Source organism: Theropithecus gelada, chromosome 10 (assembly GCF_003255815.1).
Source record: "Theropithecus gelada isolate Dixy chromosome 10, Tgel_1.0, whole genome shotgun sequence".
NCBI lineage: Eukaryota > Metazoa > Chordata > Mammalia > Primates > Cercopithecidae > Theropithecus > Theropithecus gelada.
The window spans coordinates 39,385,900-39,406,907 of NC_037678.1; the positions used below are offsets into that span (position 1 = coordinate 39,385,900).

Consider the following 21,008-nt stretch of genomic DNA (forward strand, 5'->3'; position numbering starts at 1 on the left):
GGCGCAGGGCCTGGGCTCCCCTCTGGACGCCTCTTGGGTCCTGGCGGAGGTACCTGGGGAGGCGGGGGCTGCAGGCGGAGAGAGTCCTGAACGGCTAGCGGGAGAACAAGACCAGAGATTTTCAGGCTGCAGACACCGGCTGGCGCGATGGAGTAACCCAGATGTGCTAGGGGCGCCTCTCCTTGCGCCGGATCCCCTAGACGCGCCCCCACCCCTCCAGGCAGGCAGCGGGCGCCCAGGCTGGAGATGTGGGGAGGGAGGTCAGACCCGCTCCGGGACCCCCCAGTCGCACGCAGTGACCCCGAGGTCCCCATCCCTGACTCAGGCACGTCTGGAACCCCGGGCGGACAAGGAAACTTTACCCCTGCCCGGGGCCCAGCGCAGCCTCCCCGTCCCCCTGGGCGCGCGGTCCGTCACCGCTCCTTCTCCCCGGCCCTTGCTCCCTCCTCCCTTCCCTCCCTCCGTCCCCTCCCCCCATACTTCCCCCTCCCCTTCTCCCCCCTCCCCTTCTCCCCCCTCCTCTGCTCCCCCTCCTCTCCCCTCCCCTGCTCCCCCTCCCAGCCGGCTGAGGCGGGCAGGGCCGGGCGGGGCCGCGCCACGGAGCCCACAGCCCGGCGCTCCCGGCCCCGCCGCCGCCGCACCGCGCCCCGCAGGAGAAGCGGAACCGGGCCCAGCGGCCGAAGCGGCCCGCGAGGCGCGGGAGGCATGAAGTTGGGCGCACACGGGCCTCGGAGCCGGGGGGAGCCGGGAGCCGCCCGCATCTAGAGCCCGCGAGGTGCGTGCGCCATGGAGCTCGGGGGCCCCGGGGCGCCGCGGCTGCTGCCCCCGCTGCTGCTGCTTCTGGGGATCGGCCTCCTGCGCGGTAAGTTTCGGGGCGCGGGATGGGCCCCCTTTCGCCCGCGTTCGGGTGGCCTGGGACCCCCGGAGCCAGAGGGAGGGAGGCTCCTGACTGCGGTCCCAAGCCACGGGTGCGCGCAACGGGGCGGCAGAGAGGCTCCCCATCCCCAGCCGCACAGGCTGCGCTCGCACCCGGGCTGAGCCAGGCGAGGAGGGAGGTAACCGCGGGCGAATGCGGAGGGCTGGGAAAGGGGGTTTCCGCGGGGGGTGGGGGTTCCGCTGCTGTTTCAGGGCTGGACCCAAAAGCTCGAACTTGAACGGAGGTGGGGCCCCCTTCGCCCTTCCCCCATCCATCAGGCTAAATTTCCCTGAAGACTCCCATGCCTGCTTCCTCCGGTTTAGGGGATCAGAGGGGTGGCCTCTGCCCTTGGCGGCCCCCACCCACCTTTTCTCCAGGAAGAACGAAGTCGGGAGTAGGGACTCTGGGCTTGGAGTCAAGGCTCCCAGGGGTGTAGAACTGACCCCTCCCCCTCCCCAGTCCTGTCTGCGCGGGCCCAGCAGGGAGGTGGAAGGTCCCCCTCCATCCAGACCCGCCCCATGTGGCAGCGCCCAGGACAGGCGGGGAACGCCTCAGACCCTGGGGCCCAGACCTGGAGCACAGATGGACCTGGGGCTGTGCTCCTCCAGAGCGACTCATCAAGGGCGTTCTGGGTCTGACCAAGAGCTCGGGCAGGCTGGGGTGTGGAGGGCTGGGGTGCGGAGGGGGCTGGGCACCTGCATCTGAAACACTCCTCCAGCATCAGGGGATTGATGAACCACAGGAGATTCTCTAGGAAGCGGGCGCTTTTGGGGGCCGATCCTCCTTCCTTTTCCTCCCTCTCCCTGCCTGGGCTGGCCCCGCTGCCCTGTGCCCCATCCCGTGCTGCTGTTACCCCCAAGTGTCCTCTGACTCGCCGGCCGCTGGAGGCACAGCCCTTCCCTAGAAGTCAGTCAGGGGACCCAAAGCAGTTCTCAGCCCATCCATTGCCTGGTTTTGTGGTGCGGTGCAAGGTGCTGGAAAGGCCTCTGTGGGCTGAGGGGCCTGGGAAGCTTCCCGGAGGAAATCACAGTTACACCCAGGGGTGGGAGAGAGATGGAAGCCAAAGGAGGGCAGCGCATGCCACGCCCGGCACACGCAGAGGTCCTGGGGTGGGCGGTGCTCTTGTGAGGAGCTGAAAGGAAGCGGACGTGGCTGAGCGTGCTGGGCAGGGGACTGGGGCAGCCAGGACAGCTCCTGGCTCCTGTCCCACCTGCACCTGAGCACTGACCTGCCTCTCCCCGCAGCCAGCAGCCATGTGGAGACCCGGGCCCACGCCGAGGAGCGGCTCCTGAAGAAACTCTTCTCGGGTTACAACAAGTGGTCCCGACCTGTGGCCAACATCTCGGACGTGGTCCTTGTCCGCTTCGGCTTGTCCATTGCTCAGCTCATTGACGTGGTAGGTGGGGGCGTGGCCATCATGTGCTGTGACTGAGGTTACCCAGCAAGGAGCGCTGGGGTCTGGGTGGGCAGAGGGGACACAGCCATCAACACTCGCCGTGGCTGTGAGTGTCCGGCCTGGGCTAGTATGCCAGAACAGCAGCCACCAGCTCCGTCCTGCCGGAGCCCCGGCCAAGGGTTGGTTCAGAGCATCCCAGCCAGGCCCTGCCCTTTCCTCCCCCTCCATGTGGGAACACTCCACGTGGCCAGGTTCTCAGTACAGAGCCCAGGCACCTTCGGAAGAACAGCAAAGGCCTTGCTTGGGGGTGGCGGGGCACGCTGTGACCTGGGAACAACAAGGACAACCGACCGGGGCAGGGGCAGGCACTGTGGTGTCCTGGTAGCACCCCAACCTCGGCTGGCCCCAGAGCCCCTCACCCACAGGTCTGGAATGTGGGGTTTGGGTGAGTCTTGGGCGAGTTCTGTTTGTCTGAAGTGTGTTTCCTTTCTGGTGGGGGGCCCGGGAGGCTGCTGGGAGGATGCCTAGGGGTCCAGCAAGGCCCCTGCAGCGTGGGCCAGTGCACACGGAGCCCCGAGGTGGGGATAGGAACCAGGAGGCTTCGAGGCTGAGAGAACTGAGCTGTGGGAGGCTCGGCCTTGTGCTCGGTTGAGATGCTTGGTTACCTACCCAGGCCTGAGCCAGACCGTCTGGGGGTCTCAGCGGCCCTAGAGGGGCCGGGGGAGGGGCAGCAGAGACAGTTCCACGTTTCCTAGCCAGGCTCAGCCACTCCAGATAGGGTGAGACCATCCCTCAGGGTACTGGGCTGGGTGGGGGTGCATAACCTGGGGGCTCCTGCCATGGAAGAGGGCAGGCTGGGCAGGCCGTGGCCGCTGGGAGCTGGCCTGCTTGCGAGCGGGCAGCTGATGGCCAGCTGGGCTGCAGGGGCTTGTGTCTTCCACACTGGAGTCCGCCAGCTCCAGCCCTGCTGCCAAATCCCAGCTTGCTGGTCCAGGAAGGGCACCCCCTCACGGGGAGGCATTTGTATGCTGCAGAGGCCCAGCCCATACCTTGCCAGGATGCCAAGCCTGGGTCTGCCGCTGTGGGAGGAGCTGCCAGGTTGCAGGAGTATTTCCTCTCTTTGGGAGGCTGGCGTGTGTTGGGTAACCCTGGGCCTGGGGCCTGTGGAACGGGGTGAGAGCTGCTTCACTATCCCAGGGTGAGTGGACCACACCCCAGGGGCTTTGAGAGGTATAGGGAGCTGCGGCCACATTCCCACGGACAGGCTGGTCAGTGGTGGCACTTGCCTGCGCAGGGCTGCACATGGAGACTCCAGTCAGCCAGCCCCGTCCAGGGTCGGCCACCAGACCTCCACCCTCAGTGTCCTGGAACTGCCCCTGAGTGGCTCCTGTGGAGTGTCTCTGGCGGAGGCCCAGGCAGAAGACAATGCGGGTTGCACAGGCTTGGCAAGCCTGCTGAGGTTTGCAAACACGGCTGCAAAGTGGTGGCTGGCAGAGGCGGCCACTGGCGGCTGCCCAAGGCTCTAGGTCTGCCACCCCCCACCTGGCTGCCTACCTGAGCTTCTCAGGGCTCAGTTCGTGGCTCCCTACACCACCACAGAGCCCCCAGTTTGCTCAGGAGACGTTGAGGCCAGGAGCACACCCAGCACCAAGACTCCCAGAGCTGCCCACCCCTCTCTCCACCCTGCAGCCAGCTAAGGACTTACAGGAGCATGCACACGTGGGTGCTGATGCTCCTGGGTGCCCAAGGTCGAGGGCCACGTGTGTGCGGAAGGGGCTGCCTGACACTCCTGGGTGCTGGCCTAAGGCGGAGGGCCACGTATGTGCGGAAGGGGCTGCCTTGTGTCCATACGTGGGTGCTGATGCTCCTGGGTGCCGGCCTAAGTCCGAGGGTCACGTGTATGCGGAAGGGGCTGTCTTGTGTCTGGCCCACTCTGTCTGTCCCACCAGGGGCTGGGGACTCACATGTGCCCCCTTTGCGAGCTCATATACTTGTTATAGATACCATCACCAGGGTCTGTCCTGGAGGGGATGTGAGCTGCATATGTAAGCTCAGGCCCCAGGACTGGCTGCACAGGAGGGTCTGGAAGACCCAGTGCTTTTCTAACCAGCCCAGGCCAATGCTGAGTGGTGGTGAAATGTATGGTGTTGACCTGCCCTCCAGCTTCAAGGGCACCTGAGAGTGATGGCTGCAAGGGAGCAGGGCAGGACACTGGGCAGGAGGGCCAGGCCTGGCCACATGAAGCTGGTTCTGAGGACCCTGGAGCTTCCTCGGATACACGGGATGAGGTCCTGAGGGGATGAGGTCCTGTGGGGAGATGTGGCCCTGTGGAGACGTGGTCTATGGGGACGTGGTCTGTGGGGATGAGGTTCAGTGGAGACGTCCTGTGGGACGTGGTCTGTGGGGATGTGGTCTGTGGGACATGGTCCTGTGGGGACATGGTCCGTGGAGACATGGTCCATGGAGATGTGGTCCTGTGGGATGTGGTCCTGTGGGATATGGTCCTGTGGGGACATGGTTCTGTGGGGACGTGGTCTGTGGAGATGTGGTCCTGTGGGATGTGGTCCTGTGGGATGTGGTCCTGTGGGGACATGGTTCTGTGGGGACGTGGTCTGTGGAGATGTGGTCCTGTGGGATGTGGTCCTGTGGGATATGGTCCTGTGGGGACATGGTTCTGTGGGGACGTGGTCTGTGGAGATGTGGTCCTGTGGGATGTGGTCCTGTGGGATATGGTCCTGTGGGGACATGGTTCTGTGGGGACGTGGTCTGTGGAGATGTGGTCCTGTGGGATGTGGTCCTGTGGGATATGGTCCTGTGGGGACATGGTTCTGTGGGGACGTGGTCTGTGGAGATGTGGTCCTGTGGGATGTGGTCCTGTGGGATATGGTCCTGTGGGGACATGGTTCTGTGGGGACGTGGTCTGTGGAGATGTGGTCCTGTGGGATGTGGTCCTGTGGGATATGGTCCTGTGGGGACATGGTTCTGTGGGGACGTGGTCTGTGGAGATGTGGTCCTGTGGGATGTGGTCCTGTGGGGTGTGGTCCTGTGGGGACATGGTTCTGTGGGGACGTGGTCTGTGGAGATGTGGTCCTGTGGGATGTGGTCCTGTGGGATATGGTCCTGTGGGGACATGGTTCTGTGGGGACGTGGTCTGTGGAGATGTGGTCCTGTGGGATGTGGTCCTGTGGGGACGTGGTTCTGTGGGGAACATGGTCCGTAGAGACATGGTCCTGTGGGATGTAGTCCTGTAGGGACATGGTTCTGTGGGGACATGGTCTGTGGAGATGTGGTCCTGTGGGGATGTGGTCTATGGGGATGTGGAAGGAGGTGAGTGGGGCGGGCTGGAAGGGGCTGGGGTGAGTGGCCCAGTTGCACACAGTGACCTTGAGTGACAGGTCCCACCTGCTCAGGTTATGAGGCACAGTCCTGGAGAGGCCACCCTGGCCAGCAGTGGAACCCACTTATGTGCCGGGGCAGCTTTGCTGGCTGTGTGTGCCCACGTGGGGGGCCTCATCTGCAGAGGGGCTGCCCCCAAGGGCCAGGAGGGAGCAAGGCAGGCGGGCAGAAGGAGGCTCCCCATGCCTGCCACACCCGTCCTTAGCTGGGGGAGCCTGTGAGGCCACTGACCTCCTCTCCAGTTTCCTGCTGGAGATGTTTGCGGCCTTGTCCCCACATCCCTAGGTCTCCTCAGAGTCCCCATCCTGGGCTCAGCTGCCTCCAGGGATGGGGCACTCGCCCCCTCCAGAGGTCGCCCATCCACCATATCTCACCTTGGCCCTGTCCTTGTGCCAGTGGCTGTGGATGAGGAAACCCAGGGCCAGAGACAGACACCAAGGGGTCACTGGCCCCCTTCCTCTCTCTGTGCCCTAGGACGAGAAGAACCAGATGATGACCACGAACGTATGGGTGAAGCAGGTGAGTGGGAGGGCACTGCCCTGCCCTGGCCCTGCCCCAGCCCTGCCCTCCCCCACACCCCTCACCCTGCTGCCCTGCCCTGGCCCTGCCCCACTCTGGCCCTGCCCCACCCCACCCCACCCTCCCCCACATCCCTCACCCTGCTGCCCTGCCCTGGCCCTGCCCCACTCTGGCCCTGCCCCACCCCACCCTCCCCCACACCCCTCACCCTGCGGCCTCCCCCCACCCCACCCCGTCCAGGAGTGGCATGACTACAAGCTGCGCTGGGACCCAGCTGACTACGAGAACGTCACCTCCATCCGCATCCCCTCCGAGCTCATCTGGCGGCCGGACATCGTCCTCTACAACAAGTGAGTCCCCTGGGGAGCTCTGCCAAGGCCCAGCCTGGCCCAGCAGGGCCTATGCCAGCCCCATCCATGCCAGCCCAGGTCCAGGAAGGAAGCAGCAGGAGCAATGGAGAAACTGGTGGGGGTTGAGGAGGGAAGGGTCCCTCCAGGCCAGCAAAGAGGCTGAGGGCATCCCTGGGTGTCAGCACTGGAGCTTCAGAGCCAGAGGGGCCTGAGAGTGGCTGTGGCACCTGGGCACAACATCCCTGCCTGGACCAGTCCTGAGGCCTGGGGGCTGGCTCCTGACCCCGGACGTCTTTGCCCCACTCTTGATGGCTGCAGGAGAGCCCTTTTGGGCTGGAGTGCTTTTCACAGTCAGACCCCATCCTGGGATTTCTGGGAGAATAGTGTGGGCCGCAGGGTGCCATGGAGAGGGGTGAGGAAGCCCCAGACGGCTCCCACACCAGCAAGGCCTCTGCTTGCTCTGCACACTCAGGCCCTGCCCAGGACAAACATCACACCAGGTCCCCAGCAAACAAAGCCTCAGGCTGGGCCAAGCCCGTGTCAGGCTTCTGGGAGGCCAAGATGAAGTCCGGTCATGGAAACGGGTTTCCTGTGCCTGGCAGCCAGGGCAGCGTTGCCAGGGATTGGCCGTGGCAGACGGTGGTCTCCAGAGGCTGCTGTCCTCCAACTTGTCCTTCCCACAGATCTGTGCCGAGGGCCCTGCGCCCGGCAGCCAGCACTCTCTGAGCTGAGTCCTCCAGGGACTATCTCTCACGACAGGCTCAGGGCCTGGGCGCGGCAGGGTCGAAGCTCCCACAAACAAAGCAAATGGAAGCTCTTTCTCCTCTCCTGTCCCAGCCATCTGCCCACAGCCCCTTCCAGGCCCCAGGGCGCCTGCCTGACCTACAAACGCTGCTGTATGATTAAGAACCATCGGGCTCCTCTTCCAACTCAATTGATTCCAGTAATGGCAGTGGGAAGGGGGGTGAAAGGGGGCCGGACGCTCTTCCAGGGTGCATTAGGGGAGGTGGTCAGTGGTGAGTGGGTGGCGAGTGGTCTTCCCTTAGGACAGGCTCCCTGCCCCCTGCAAGCTGCCCAGCCACCTAGCTCCCCGCCACCAGGACCGTGCACCAAATCCGCCTGTGTGACTCACAGGGACATATTTCAGGGAGAAGTGGAAATGCCCAGGATGGGCCGGGCAGAGAAGCAGCTCTGGGTGCCTGTACACAGCCCTCCAGGAATGCAGCCCCCAGGAACAAAGCCTCTGAGGACCATAGCCCCCACTGTGACTTCAAACCCCCAGGACCACAGCCCCTGAGTACTGCAGCTTCCACACCCTTACCAGGACCATAGCCCTCCAAAGACTGCAGCCTCCACCAGGTTCACAGCTCCCCCAGGACCACATTCCCTGCCAGGACCAGAGTCCCCACAGGACCACATCCCTGCCTAGGGCTACAGCGCCTCCCGCAGAACCGCAGTGCCCGCAAGGATCACAGTTCTCGCCTGACCACAGCCCCCTAGGACCGCAGCCCCCCAGGACCGCAGCCCCCCTAGGACCGCAGCCCCGCCTAGGACCACAGCTCAGGAGAGGGGGGTGTGCTGCCACCCCATGTCCTCCTGTGTCTCCTCCTCACCACAGCCTGTGGGAGGTAGTGGGGTAACCTGTGGGATACAGTCGGGTGACCCCAGTTTTCTCTTCAGGGCTGGGGTTGTCACCGAGGCTTTCTCTGGACAGGACCTGGGGTTCCTGGAGTCGGTGCTGGTGCTGGGGCTGGGGTCTGCTCCCACTGAGGCCTGTTTCTGGGGCAGCAGGTGACCGTGGCTGGTGGCCGGCCAGGCTGTAGGGTGGGAGGCCTCAGCCCTTCTCTGGGCTTTGGCCACCCCCAGTTGGGGGCCCTGCTGTCCACTTGGGGCTTCTCTAAGATTGGCCCTTTGGGGCAGGAGCCCAGAAATCCCTGACCTGGGGATCGGGGTGGAGGGGACAGAGGGTCTCATGCCACCCTGTGGGCCCTGGAGCAGGAACCTGGACCTGCCAGACTGGGCGGCTCCTCAGACCCTGCCTGCTCCTAGGGTGCAGCGTTCCAGAACCGGCTCACAGCTCGGTGGTTCAGCCCAAAGAGGGTTCTCCTCAAAGGCTCCCCAGAGGGCGGCCGGAGCCAGGGGTGGGCAGGGCAGGGCAGGGAGCAGCAGTGACGCGGCCCAGGGATGCTGTGGGACCTGGGGGCTGGGGGACCTGGCCCTGACCTTGTCCCGTTTCCTGTGGCGCGGGTGGAGGACCCTGGGAGGGGGGCCCTGCCCAGAGTGACCTGCACTGTTCCCAAGCACTGCCCTGAGCCCCTGCAGCGTGCATGCTGAATGGAGTAGTCACCCGTTTCCCGTATGAGAAGGTTTCCGTTTGTGCCTCAGAAGGTGGAGAGCGTTGGTTTTTGGAGAGATGGGCTGGGGGGAAGGAGCAAACTTGAGCCTGATTCCACCCAGACTGAAATCGGGGGCCAGGCTGTGCTGGGCCGGAGCTGTGTGGAGATGCAGCTGGTGGCTCTTCCCGGGTCTCCCTCCCTCTGCAGGGCAGCCGAGCGGCAGCCCAGCCAGCGGTGTTGGCTCAGGACCAGTTCAGCGGGGCAGAGCCTCAGCACCGACCGAGACCGTGGGGGGCCAGGGCTCCATGACCTGGAGGGCAGAGCTCCAGCAGCGGCAGCTCCACAAAGGGAGGGTCCCTGAGGGTTGGGAGGGAGGTTGAGGTGCAGGCCCGGCCCTGGGACTCCTGGGCAGGCACAGAGGAAGCTCAGGGAACAGTGGCCAGCTCTGCCCAAGTACCTGGGAAGGCTCTGGCCTTTGAGCAGGCTCTCAGGGAATGAGACAGAGGAGGGATGGGCAGGGGTCCAGGCAACTTGGCAGAGGTGGGCAGAAGGTGTCGTGCCCCACCGTCCTCCACAGAGCTGAGCCTGGCCCCACACCCACCAACGCTGTGGATTTAATGGGGCCTCAGGCTTCCCATCGGTGGGGACTTCTGTGGGTGGGGGGTGGGGGGTCAGCTGCTTCAGGCCGGAACGTGCTCCTGCAGTGTGTCCTACCCAGCCAGCCACTGTCCATGGAACTAGGGGCTGGGTCTGGGAGCTCTGCCTACCAGGAGGAGTTCAAGGGACATCAGCCCCTCGCTCCATTGCTCTGTTGCCCACCTGGGCCTGTGGACAGAAGACCCATGTCCTCAAGGCAAAAGAGAGTCCAGAGCCAGTGGCTCGGATGTGGCCCTGGAATTGGGCAGTGCATATGCAGCCTCACTGCATTGTCCCTGGGTGGCCAGAGCACCTGTCCTTGCCTCTGTGGCCCCTGGTGTCCTCATGCTCACACACCGGCAGGTGGCCTCCAAGTCCTTGGGGTTAACGGCAGAAGCTGGGTGAGGAATTCCTGTGGTGGCCCGGGGTGCTGCTTGGAGGGGCAGGGACGTGGGGATGCTGTGTGTCCCAGGAGGTGTCGCTGGAAGACTAGCCCCATCCCTGTGCCACTCACGGGTAAGAAGAATCAGCAGCAGCAGTGACTATGTGTGTCAGACACCTGTAGGTCCCTTCCTGTTCTCTGAACCACGTGCTACCCCCAGCTCAGGGATGATAAACTGAGGTGCGCGAGTAAGTGAAGAGACGAGCAGTGTGCCTGGGCAAGGCCGCCAGCCTTTCTATGCTCCTGTGATGTGAGAATGCCTCTGTGTGTGGGCGTGGGCATGGATGTGGATGTGGACGAGGATGTGGATATGGATGTGGGCGTGGACATTGATGTGGGCATGGGTGTGGGCATGGGTGTGGATGTGGACGTGGGCATGGACGTGGGGGTCTCACTCCCTTCGATCTTCTTGCCCAGTGCTGATGGGGACTTCGCAGTCACCCACCTGACCAAGGCCCACCTGTTCCATGACGGGCGGGTGCAGTGGACGCCCCCGGCCATCTACAAGAGCTCCTGCAGCATCGATGTCACCTTCTTCCCCTTCGACCAGCAGAACTGCACCATGAAATTCGGCTCCTGGACCTACGACAAGGCCAAGATTGACCTGGTGAATATGCACAGCCGCGTGGACCAGCTGGACTTCTGGGAGAGTGGTGAGTGGGTCATCGTGGACGCCGTGGGCACCTACAACACCAGGAAGTACGAGTGCTGTGCTGAGATCTACCCAGACATCACCTATGCCTTCGTCATCCGGCGGCTGCCGCTCTTCTACACCATCAACCTCATCATTCCCTGCCTGCTCATCTCCTGCCTCACCGTGCTGGTCTTCTACCTGCCCTCCGAGTGCGGCGAGAAGATCACGCTGTGCATCTCCGTGCTGCTGTCGCTCACCGTCTTCCTGCTGCTCATCACCGAGATCATCCCGTCCACCTCGCTGGTCATCCCGCTCATCGGCGAGTACCTGCTGTTCACCATGATCTTCGTCACCCTGTCCATCGTCATCACGGTCTTCGTGCTCAACGTACACCACCGCTCACCGCGCACGCACACCATGCCCGCCTGGGTACGCAGGGTCTTTCTGGACATCGTGCCGCGCCTGCTTCTCATGAAGCGGCCGTCCGTGGTCAAGGACAATTGCCGGCGACTCATTGAGTCCATGCACAAGATGGCCAGTGCCCCGCGCTTCTGGCCCGAGCCGGAGGGGGAGCCCGCCGCCACAAGCGGCACCCAGAGCCGGCACCCGCCCTCGCCGTCCTGTGTCCCTCTGGATGTGCCGGCTGAGTCTGGGCCTGCCTGCAAGTCGCCCTCCGACCAGCTCCCTGCTCTGCAGCCCCCGGAAGCTGAGAAAGCCAGTCCCCACCCCTCGCCTGGACCCTACCGCCCACCCCACAGCACCCAGGCACCAGGGCTGGCCAAAGCCAGGTCCCTCAGCGTCCAGCACATGTCCAGCCCTGGAGAAGCGGTGGAAGGTGGTGTCCGGTGCCGGTCTCGGAGCATCCAGTACTGTGTTCCCCGAGACAATGCCGCCCCCGAGGCGGACGGCCAGGCTGCCGGCGCCCTGGCCTCTCGCAAGACCCACTCGGCTGAGCTCCCGCCCCCAGACCAGCCCTCTCCGCGCAAATGCACCTGCGGGAAGGAGCCCCCTTCCGTGTCCCCGAGCGCCACGCTCAAGGCCCGCAGCACCAAAGCACCGCCCCGGCACCTGCCCCTGTCGCCGGCCCTGACCCGGGCGGTGGAGGGTGTCCAGTACATCGCGGACCACCTGAAGGCCGAAGACGCAGACTTCTCGGTAAGTCCCGCCCATGGCCGTGCTGGGCGCCTCTGGCCCAGATGGAGTCGGTGGACACCCTCCGTTCCTGGTGCGTCATCCAGGAGCTGGGCCCAGGCCTCAGGCTGCTTTGCTTTGGGGTGCAGGGCGTGGCCCCTGCTGCAGCAGCCTTGCCCCGAGCTGCTACGTGGCTGCAGGTCCCAGGCTGAGCGGGGCAGGTGGCCCCGAGGGGCTGGCACAGGGTGGATCCTGGTGCCGCCTCCGGCTCTGGGACACACTGGGCCTCGCAGATGGCAGGGTGAGGGGCCACAGGCGGTGTCCTTCCAGCACAGCACGGGGGCGCTCTGGGAACTCCTGCCCAGCGATGCCCAAGTCTCCAGAACGCAACAAGGCACTGCCAAGTCCCTTTCCCCAGGGCGTGCCTGTGCCTGCCCCGTGGGCCTCCCTAGGGCCCCTCCGTACCTGGGGCCTGGAGGTAGGGGGCTTGGAGAAGATGGGATGGGATGGGATGGGCTGGTGGCAGGAGAGAAGGATCTGGGACAGGAACACAGCCCCAAGACCGTCAGCCCCACGCGGCCACGCTGGGGACAGGGATGGGAGAGCCATGGGCTGGGGGCAGAAAACACAGGCTGCACTGCTAAGGCCCCCCGGGGCCCTGGGCCGCCCACCTGCCCTCACCCTCACGCACCAGGCACCGGCTGCACAGCGGCCTCCAGAGCCGTGCTTTCTGCTAAGTGGCAGCCATGTCTGTGTTACCCGCGGCTCTGTGGTCTCCTACCCGTTCCCTGCAGGAGAGGCCCCGGGGCAGAGCCAGCTTTGCCTGACCCTAGCACCAGGTAGCCTCCCTGTTTCCTTCTGCAGACATTTGCTGTCTGTCGCAGGTGGGGAGGCGCAGGGGCCAGGGTCCACAGACGGGACAATGGGGCCGGATGGGTGGGGCACGCAGGCGGCCGAGGGTCTCAGCCTCAGCCGTGCAGCCCGTGACGTACACAGCGACAACTTGGCATCTGTCCTGCCATCCGCCTGCTGTCGCCGGCACCTCCCGGCTCTCGTCCCAGTGCCAGGGCCTGGTGCCCTCAGTGGGCCGCCTCCATCTGAAGGGGCCGCCTCTGCCAGGATCCCAGAGCGCCATCCTCAATGGTTTATTAGGATGCATCTGGTGCCTGCCCCCACTAACTGAGTGAGCCCCAAAGCAAGGGGCGTGTGCTCCATACCCCTGAGAAGTGAGGGAGTCGCTTGCCCCACACAGCCACCCCCACTGAATCCCAAGAAGCTGCAAAGCCACCTGCATGTTCCAGAATGTTCTGGGGTCATGAGAGCAGCCTGGAGAAGTGTCAGGACCCTGCTTTGCTGCCAGCTCTTGAAGCCAGAGGCAGCTGTGCCCAGGCCGTGCCACTGTGGGGTCCGATGCTTTTAGGTGTTTGATCAAAACGGCCCTGAAGCCGGCAGTGGGTCTGAGCTCGGCGGCCAGCGCAGCCTGGGCCCCCTCCAGCAGCCTTGCGGGCCGATCGCTGCCGCTGCCTGACCTGGTTCTGGGCTTGTGGGGAGCAGAGCTGACTTCACAGGAGGCGCCTCGGGGACAGAGGGAAGGCTTTGGTCTGTCGCCGCGTTTCATCTTCAGGGCGGATGGAACGTGGCACACAGAACCCAGGGAACTACAGGCACATGGGAAAGGGCGAGAGGGTGGCCGCGTCCCTCCCCCAGAGCCGAGGCCTGAGCAGGACTTTATTTATAAGTGACCCCGTTTGCCTTCAGGCTTCCCGTAAATAAATACGGCCATTTTGGTTCAGTTTAACACGATCAGGACACCCGGGATTGCTGCAAAAAATCAGAGCAGGAGACAGTACTGTCCCCTCCCATCCCTCATCATCCACAGGCCCGGGACCCAGGACACCCTCATGGCCTGGCCCAGAGGCAGCTCGTCAGCTTGGGGTCGTCTCAGGTCCTTCTATACAGCAGAGCCAGAGACACGGGACGGGGGAGCCACAGACGCGGGACGGGGAAGCCAGAGACACACAGGACAGTGGAGCCAGAGACACAGGACGGGGGAGCTGGGGACACAGGACGGGGGAGCTGGGGACACGGGACGGGGGAGCCGGGGATGCAGAATGGGAGAGCCAGAGACGCAGGACGGGGGAGCTGGGGACACAGGACGGGGGAGCCGGGGACGCAGGACGGGGGAGCCGGGGACGTAGGACGGGGGAGCCAGAGACGCGGGTTGGGGGAGCCAGAGATGTGGGACAGGGGAGCCGGGGCCAGGGAAGTGGCCAGCTGCATGAGTACCTTTAGCTGCACACAGCAGCTGTCTTGAGAATGGCTTCCCGACTCCAGGCCTGACCGGGCCACTGCCTCTGCCGTCCTTAGGCCTCTGCTCCTAGGGGTCACCCAGGGTGGGGTCCGCCCTGCATCAGCCCCAGGAGTGTGGGGTTAGAAGCCGGACCAGGAGCCGGCACCCACTGTCCCTGTTTAGATGTGTAACCGCAGCCACCCCCGATAGCTGTGCACCTCAGTGTGAAAACGGGACAGGCCAGGGGAAGCTCGAGCGAGAGATCGCAGACGGCGGTGGCTGTGCGGGTTCCGTGTGTGCTGCTGTCGTCCGCCCTCTGGCCCCGGGTCCTCCCTGTGGAGCATCAGCTGGCAGTGCTGCCCACGACCAGTGTGTGGGGTTAGGCCCCGTTATCCCAAACCCAGCAGGCTCCCTGTCTCACCCTGCTCAGTGAGGCTGTGCCCCCACCGGGCCTCATTTTCCCATCTGCAAAACGGGGAGGGGGATGGGCCTCCATGGTGCGCCTCCCAGCGCTGGTGAACTGAGAGCAGACCCCCCACGGGGCGCCTGAACCCCCCTCCCCCGTGCCCCCTTCCTGAAGCGCAGACTGCCTGCTGAGAGGTGGGGGCGCTCAGGGCACAGTGCAGAGCCTGTCTCCACACAGGGGTCTGCCCAGCCGGAATTCCCAGGGTTCCCAGGTCCTCCTGCCCTGCACCGTAGTGATGCCGCCCCCTGCAGAGCACTGGCTCTCCCGTGCACCCCGATTCCTCCCCTTGGTGCAGGTGTGTGCGGGATGCACCGGCAGCCGTGGCTGCCTCGGGTGGAAGGTGGGAGGTGGGAGGTGGAGAAGCTGCCGCCGGCGGTGCCAGGGTCCTGAGGGCTCTCCCGTGGGCGGCCGGGCCTGTTGGAGTGACGGCGTCTGTGCTTGCAGGTGAAGGAGGACTGGAAGTACGTGGCCATGGTCATCGACCGCATCTTCCTCTGGATGTTCATCATCGTTTGCCTGCTGGGGACCGTGGGCCTCTTCCTGCCGCCCTGGCTGGCTGGCATGATCTAGGAAGGGACCAGGAGCCTGCGTGGCCTGCGGCTGCAGCACACGGGGTCGGCGTCCATGCGGCCGGCCTGGGGCCGGGCTGGCTCCTCCCTGGACTCTGCAGGGCCACACGTTTGCCACATTATCCTTCCTGTTCTGTGTCTGCTGTAAGATGGCCTTGGACAGGGACACAGCCTCTGGGGAGACTGAGTGCGGAGCTGCTTCCAGCTGGGCTGAGGCCCCAGGAGGCAGCGGCTTGGAGCAGCGGCTTCTACCTGCAGGACTCGGGTTAGGTCCAGTGCAAGAGTCTCCTGAGCCCCCCTGCAGGTGGGACTCCCTCCTCCCGGTCCCTCAGCAGACCCGGCGATGGTCCCGACTGCCCCGAGGGGCCCTTGAAGGGACTTCATGCTCCTTCTGCCCTAAGTGTCCCGTCTTCTGGAGGCCTGACCACCTCTCCCACCTACCGCGTCCTGCACCTGTGTGGGCCTCAGCTTCTCCCCCACGGTCCTCGGGCCTCGCTGGCCCCCTAAGCGTGAGCCAGCGGCGCTCCAATCTCCTTCGCTAGGAGTGGGTCCAGGCAGGGATTGTGTTCGGCTGTGTTTTGGGTAAGTTAGAACTCAAGTCTTGTGCCCGAGGACCCTTGGAGAATGGAGCTTTGTGGAGCTGGTCCCGCGTGGGGAGAATCGGGTGGCAGGCCCTCCACGGGGGACAGGAGCACCCAGCCCCAGAGTCCCGAGACCAGGGCTCTGCCTTCCCGGTGTGGGGCCAGGGCTCTGTGGCAGGTGGCCAGGGCTCCACGGGGGCCTAGTGGCTCTGGCCCCGGGATTACTTCTGTGTTGTGATTTCCCAGGGCTGGGAGGGTTCCGAATGGAGCCCAGACCCAGGCCCTGGTTCCCCCAGGACCCTGAGGGTTTCTACCTTGGTGCACAGCCCGGGAGATCCGCCCAGGGCTCTGGGTTTGGGAAGAAGGATTTCCCGTCACGGTAGCCTTGGGGAGCTGGTGGGGGCATCCCTGAGAACCTCCACCCGGGAGATGCTGGGACCCTCGGGGCAGGAAGCTCCCGAGAAACCTCGTGGGGGTCAGGGAGCCCTGGGGTTTCCACACAGGCCTGTGCCCTCCATCCTGGCAGGGCAAGCAGGGCTAAGCAGGGCCTCACCCCTGCAGGCGGTACCCAGAGGTGGGGGAGGCCTGAAGTGTCTCCAGGCATGACCCTGGAGCCCGGCAGTGCACCCCCTGAAGACGGTGCACCTGGCAGGCCCCCAGCGTCCCCAGGGGCACACTTCCCCCGGGGGGTGGGCACAGGCTGCCCCACCCCTCCATGATTCTAAGGGCTCAGAGGGGCGGTGCCAGGACGGCGTGTCCCTTGCCTGCGAGTGACGTTGGTTCAGGAAGGCAGTCAGGAAACCTCCCACTGAGTGGTCCACATTCTGCCACCCCCAGACCCCATCCAGCCCGGGGCGGGGCTGGGGTCGGGCCCTGTGTCCCACTGTGTCTCATCCGTCTGTCCCTGAGCCAAGCTCTCCTGGGCCAGGGTCTCCTCAGAAGGTGTCTGAGAGCAGAATGAATAATTGAAGTTTGGAACGCAGCACGCTGAGTGCCCAGGAAATGCCACTGTGTCCCCGCGGGCAGTGACATGAGTGGGGAGGAGACTCAGGCTCACATTGCCCACACCTGCCTCTGAACTGCTGCTGGTCACTCCCACCCCCAGGTGCCTGTGACTGGGGTCCTGAGGCTGGGGCTGTTGTGCCAGGAGTGGGTGGGATGCAGAGACCCTCGTGCCAAATCCTGGGCATCCCCAGCCCCCCGGCCCCTCCACATCCCCTGTGTATTCAGGACTCCATCTGCTGAACTCTGACCTGTCCCCGCTCCGTCATCAGCCCCTGCTGCCCCTCGGCCAGAGCTCCCAGGATGCAGAGAGACCCCAGACGGCCAGAGAACCCAGGATGCAGGGAGACCCTGGGCGAGTGAGGTCATCCTGGGGCCATGGAAGCTGGCAGGAGACACTGGTCTCAGAGGAGGGAGAGAGACGCAGATTTCAGATATAAGAAGCCGGATCCGCATTGCATAAGCAGATCCAGCTGCCAGATGTGTGGGCAGCTGCAGGGAGCGGCCCGGGGTGCTGGGCCCAGCTGTGGTTGTTCTTTTCTGGGTCGGGAGTGACTGCGGAGTGGCTGGGACGCTCCTGCTGGGGGTGGCCGCTTGCCTGGGGGAATACCCCTTTCCCTTTCTTCTTCTTCTTTATATATATATTTTTTGAGGCTCAAAAAAAAAAAAAAAGTCCAAATAAAGCACCATATTCCCACCACGCCAAATTAACCTGGACAACAATGTTGGCGTATTTGCGTCCACTGTTGTTTTTATTAATTAAGGTAAAATTTACGTATGGTGAGATGCATGCTCTTCAGCAGGGACCCCGGCCCCTAGAAGGTCCCTCCAGCCCTTCCTGTTGGCGTCCCTTCCCCATTTGTGGCTCTGACTTAAGCACGGTGGATTGACCTCTCTGGCTCATGACCTTCAAGGAGTCAGAATGCTGCAATTGGAGCCTTTGATGTCTGGCTTCTTGATCATATGACTTAGAGCTTCATCCGTGCTGTTGTGTGTGTCTGTAGCTCATTGCTATTTGTTCCTTCGTTTTTAATTGTGAGCAGTGTTCTTCTGTCCGAATAAACTAAGACATAGTTTGTCCATCACCTGTTAGTGGACTTTGTTTGCAGCTGTCAGTGGTTAGGAACGGAGGTGCCGGTGTGTGCACAGGGACACGGATGGTCTCGCGCTCTATCCATTGTGTATGTTGATTTTCTGTATCTGTTCATGTTTTAGCATCTTTCAGACCCAGGACTGCTCCTCCTAGGGCCACTTATTTCCCAGGGGTGGACAGCTTGCCTAGAGCCCGCCTTGCCAGGGCTGTGTCCCCCGACTCCCTCTCAAAGTCTTACACTAAGCCAGTGTTTCCCCGCCCTGCGCGAGCCGGGCACCAGGCAGCGGGAGACACTGCTGCAGCTCAAAGCCTGTGGGGTGCCGGCCCCTCAGCAACTGCTCATGCCACCCTGCCTGGTCCTTCCCAGGGGAGGCCCCAACGAAGGCCCCGGCCAGGGCTTCCCAGCCCCTTCTGCCTCCGGACAGCCTGGGTGCTTCCCGTGTGGCCCGGCCTGGGGTGACGTGGCCCTCCTCTCAGGAAGCGTGGTACTCTCTCAATGGCATCGGCCTCCGGAGTTGTCACTCAGGCTCCCTTGTAAGTTATGGCTGGGCCCAGGACACTCCAGGGCACGCAGCTGCTGCGGGACTGCTGGGTTAGCAGGTGCCCCCGGAGCAGAGGTGGCTTCGGGTTTCTAAAGTGGCTGAGTCCTTTCACTTTGCACTAGAAATGCTGGATCAGGCAGCACACATAGCACCTGGGGACGCAAGCCCAGCCAGCCCCACAGACCAAGTTCCGCCGACCGTGTGGCCCGCCGAGCCCAGGTGCGGCTCCCGGCTTCTGCAGGAAACGTCTGCCAAGCGCTGGAACGTGCTCTCAGCATGTACACAGACTTCAGTGAGTAAAATGCCCCTTCACCACGTGTGCTGTGCCCTGCATTTTCTATTCAAGTTTCTTCTATTTCAATCTGTAGGAAAGGCTGGGTGTGACCCACAGAATTGATTTCTTGACCCACGGTTGGAAGCTCGCTGCTTAGGACAGAATACCTGGCAGTGGAATTGTTAGGGGTTTGCACTGGGTTTTAGGAGATAACGCCAACGTGCTTTCCATGTGACTGTGCCGTTTACACTCCCCATCTGCAGACAGGCGCTCCCGTTGCGCTAATCCGAGCTGACATTTCCTGGCATTTGCCTGCCTTGCGGGGTAACGTACACGGCGTGCATATGAATCCTCGGCAGCATGACAAGGCATTTTCTTTCACAGACTGAATGTGTGCATAGAGCCAGCGCCCGGGAATCCCCTGCTCAGCCCGGCCAGCCACGACCCCCCCGAGGTCACCCAACACCTCTCCCTGGCGTTGCTAGCCCTGGGTTCTGTGCATGGCTGCGCCAGGTGTGCCCGTCTGTCGGCTCCCGATTCCGGGTCGTTACTCGCTGTGCTGCGGGCTCTGCCATGTGGCACCACCTTCTTTATCCATGGCCAGCTCATGGCTGCTGTGAACAGACCTTGGCACCTATGTGTCTCCGTGGGAGGCAGACCCAGCAGCTCCGGCTCAGTGGTGGGAAGGAAGGGCGTGTGGTCAGCTCAAGGAGCTGCTGACGAAGGGTTTGCCAACGCGACTGCATTGACATCACCTCCTCTCAGGGTTCCGATTCTCTCCCCCGTACCAAGGGTTCTTAATTTTTACCAGTCCGGTGGGAATGCAGTTCTCTCTCTGTTTTAAATTACATTTCTCTAGTTACTAGAGTTGGGGCACCTTCTCACATGTTTGTCGACTGTTCAAGTTTCTTCTATGATGTGCCTATTATCTTTTGTCAGGGTTTTGAATCTCTATTTTTTATTTCTAATTTAATTCCTCTGGAGTCAGGGAAGTATTCCATTTCATCTCAGTGCTTTCAAATCTGTCACGCTTGTTATCGGGTCCAGCATATGGTCTGTCCACGTCAGGGTTCCACGCAGCCTTGAAAAGAACACATCTTCCGCTCTGCTTCAGGGAATGTTCTAGAAATGCCAGCCAGGTCCCGCCTGGTGAGGCGTCCTTCAAGCCTTCTACACCCAGGCCAGTGTTCTGTCTATATGGTGTAGGAGGCTTCAGAGGGGAGATGAGGTCACCAAGGAGAATCGTGGCTTTACCCCTTCTCGCAGGCGTGCTGGCGTTTGCTTCGCGTATTTGGAAGCTCTGTTCTGTCGTGTTCAGGGCTACTGTGTTCTCATGGTGGGGGCACCTGCTCGCTATGGAACGGCCTCTCTATCCCTCGTACCATTCCACACCCTCAAGTCTCCTTTTCTCATCATCACATTGACACTCCAGCCGTCTTTTGAGAGTTGTTGGTAGATCCTTTTCTAGTCTCTCCTTTTAACCTTACTGTTCCATTTCATTACATATAAGGAGGGTTTCTTGCAGACAACAGGTAACTACCATCCTAGTCAGACACAGAACGCTTCTGTCACCCGGAAAGCTCCTTCACGTCCCTGTGTAGCTAAAACCCTCTGCGCTCCAGGAAACCGCTGACGTGATTCCCAGCTCTGTGGATCACTTCTGTTATGTTCTAGAACTTCATGTAGGTGGAACAGGTGCGTTTGTGGACAGCCTCTGTCACACAGCACGGCGTTCGGGGTTGTAGACGAACAGTCAAACTGTAAAATATTTGAAGAGACTTATTCTGAGCCAAATATGAGTGACCATGGCCCGTGACACAGCCCTCGGGAGGTCCTGAGGACACGTGCCCAAGGTGGTCGGGCACGGCTTGGTTTTATCCATTTTTGGGAGGCAGGAGACATCAATCAATACATTTAAGAAATACATTGGTTTGGTTCAGAAAGGTGGGATAATTCACAGCGAATTCAAACATTTTCTGGTTGACAACTGGTTGAGTGTATCTGAAGACCTGGGATCAATGGAAAGGAATGTTCAGGTTGAGATAAAGGATTGTGGAGACCAAGTTTGATTGGTGCAGAGGAAGCTCTTAGTCAGCAGACTTCAGAGACAGCAGATTGTGAAATGTTTCTTATTGAACCTAAAAGGGTGCCTGGCACTTAGTTGATTATCTCCTGGATCTGGAAAGGAAGGAAAACAAAGGGGAAGGGGATTCTCTATAGAATGTGGGTTTCTCCCACAAGAGACTTCGCAGGGCAATTTCAAGGTATGGCAAGGAAATATATTTTGGCGTAAAATGTTTTTTTTTTCCTTGTCTCGTAATATTACACCAGAGTGAGACGGGAAAGTAAGTCATGATATATAGGGTCAAATAAAGCACATCTGGTGAGAATGGATGGTTTGTAGGGCATGACTCCCCAGACCCCTTTGATAGGAA

The 21,008-nt window shown here is 62.3% G+C and overlaps 1 protein-coding gene across 1 annotated transcript; it reads left to right on the top strand.

The window, feature by feature from the left end:
* The first annotated feature begins 594 nt into the window (after window positions 1-594).
* CHRNA4 (cholinergic receptor nicotinic alpha 4 subunit) lies at window positions 595-15,750 on the top strand. The gene is made up of 6 exons (XM_025399801.1): window positions 595-862; window positions 2,161-2,312; window positions 6,183-6,227; window positions 6,468-6,577; window positions 10,409-11,780; window positions 14,957-15,750. Exons 1-6 carry the CDS (start codon window positions 787-789, stop codon window positions 15,080-15,082), a joined length of 1,881 nt encoding a protein of 626 aa, XP_025255586.1. The 5' UTR covers window positions 595-786; the 3' UTR covers window positions 15,083-15,750.
* Window positions 15,751-21,008: the final 5,258 nt, after the last annotated feature.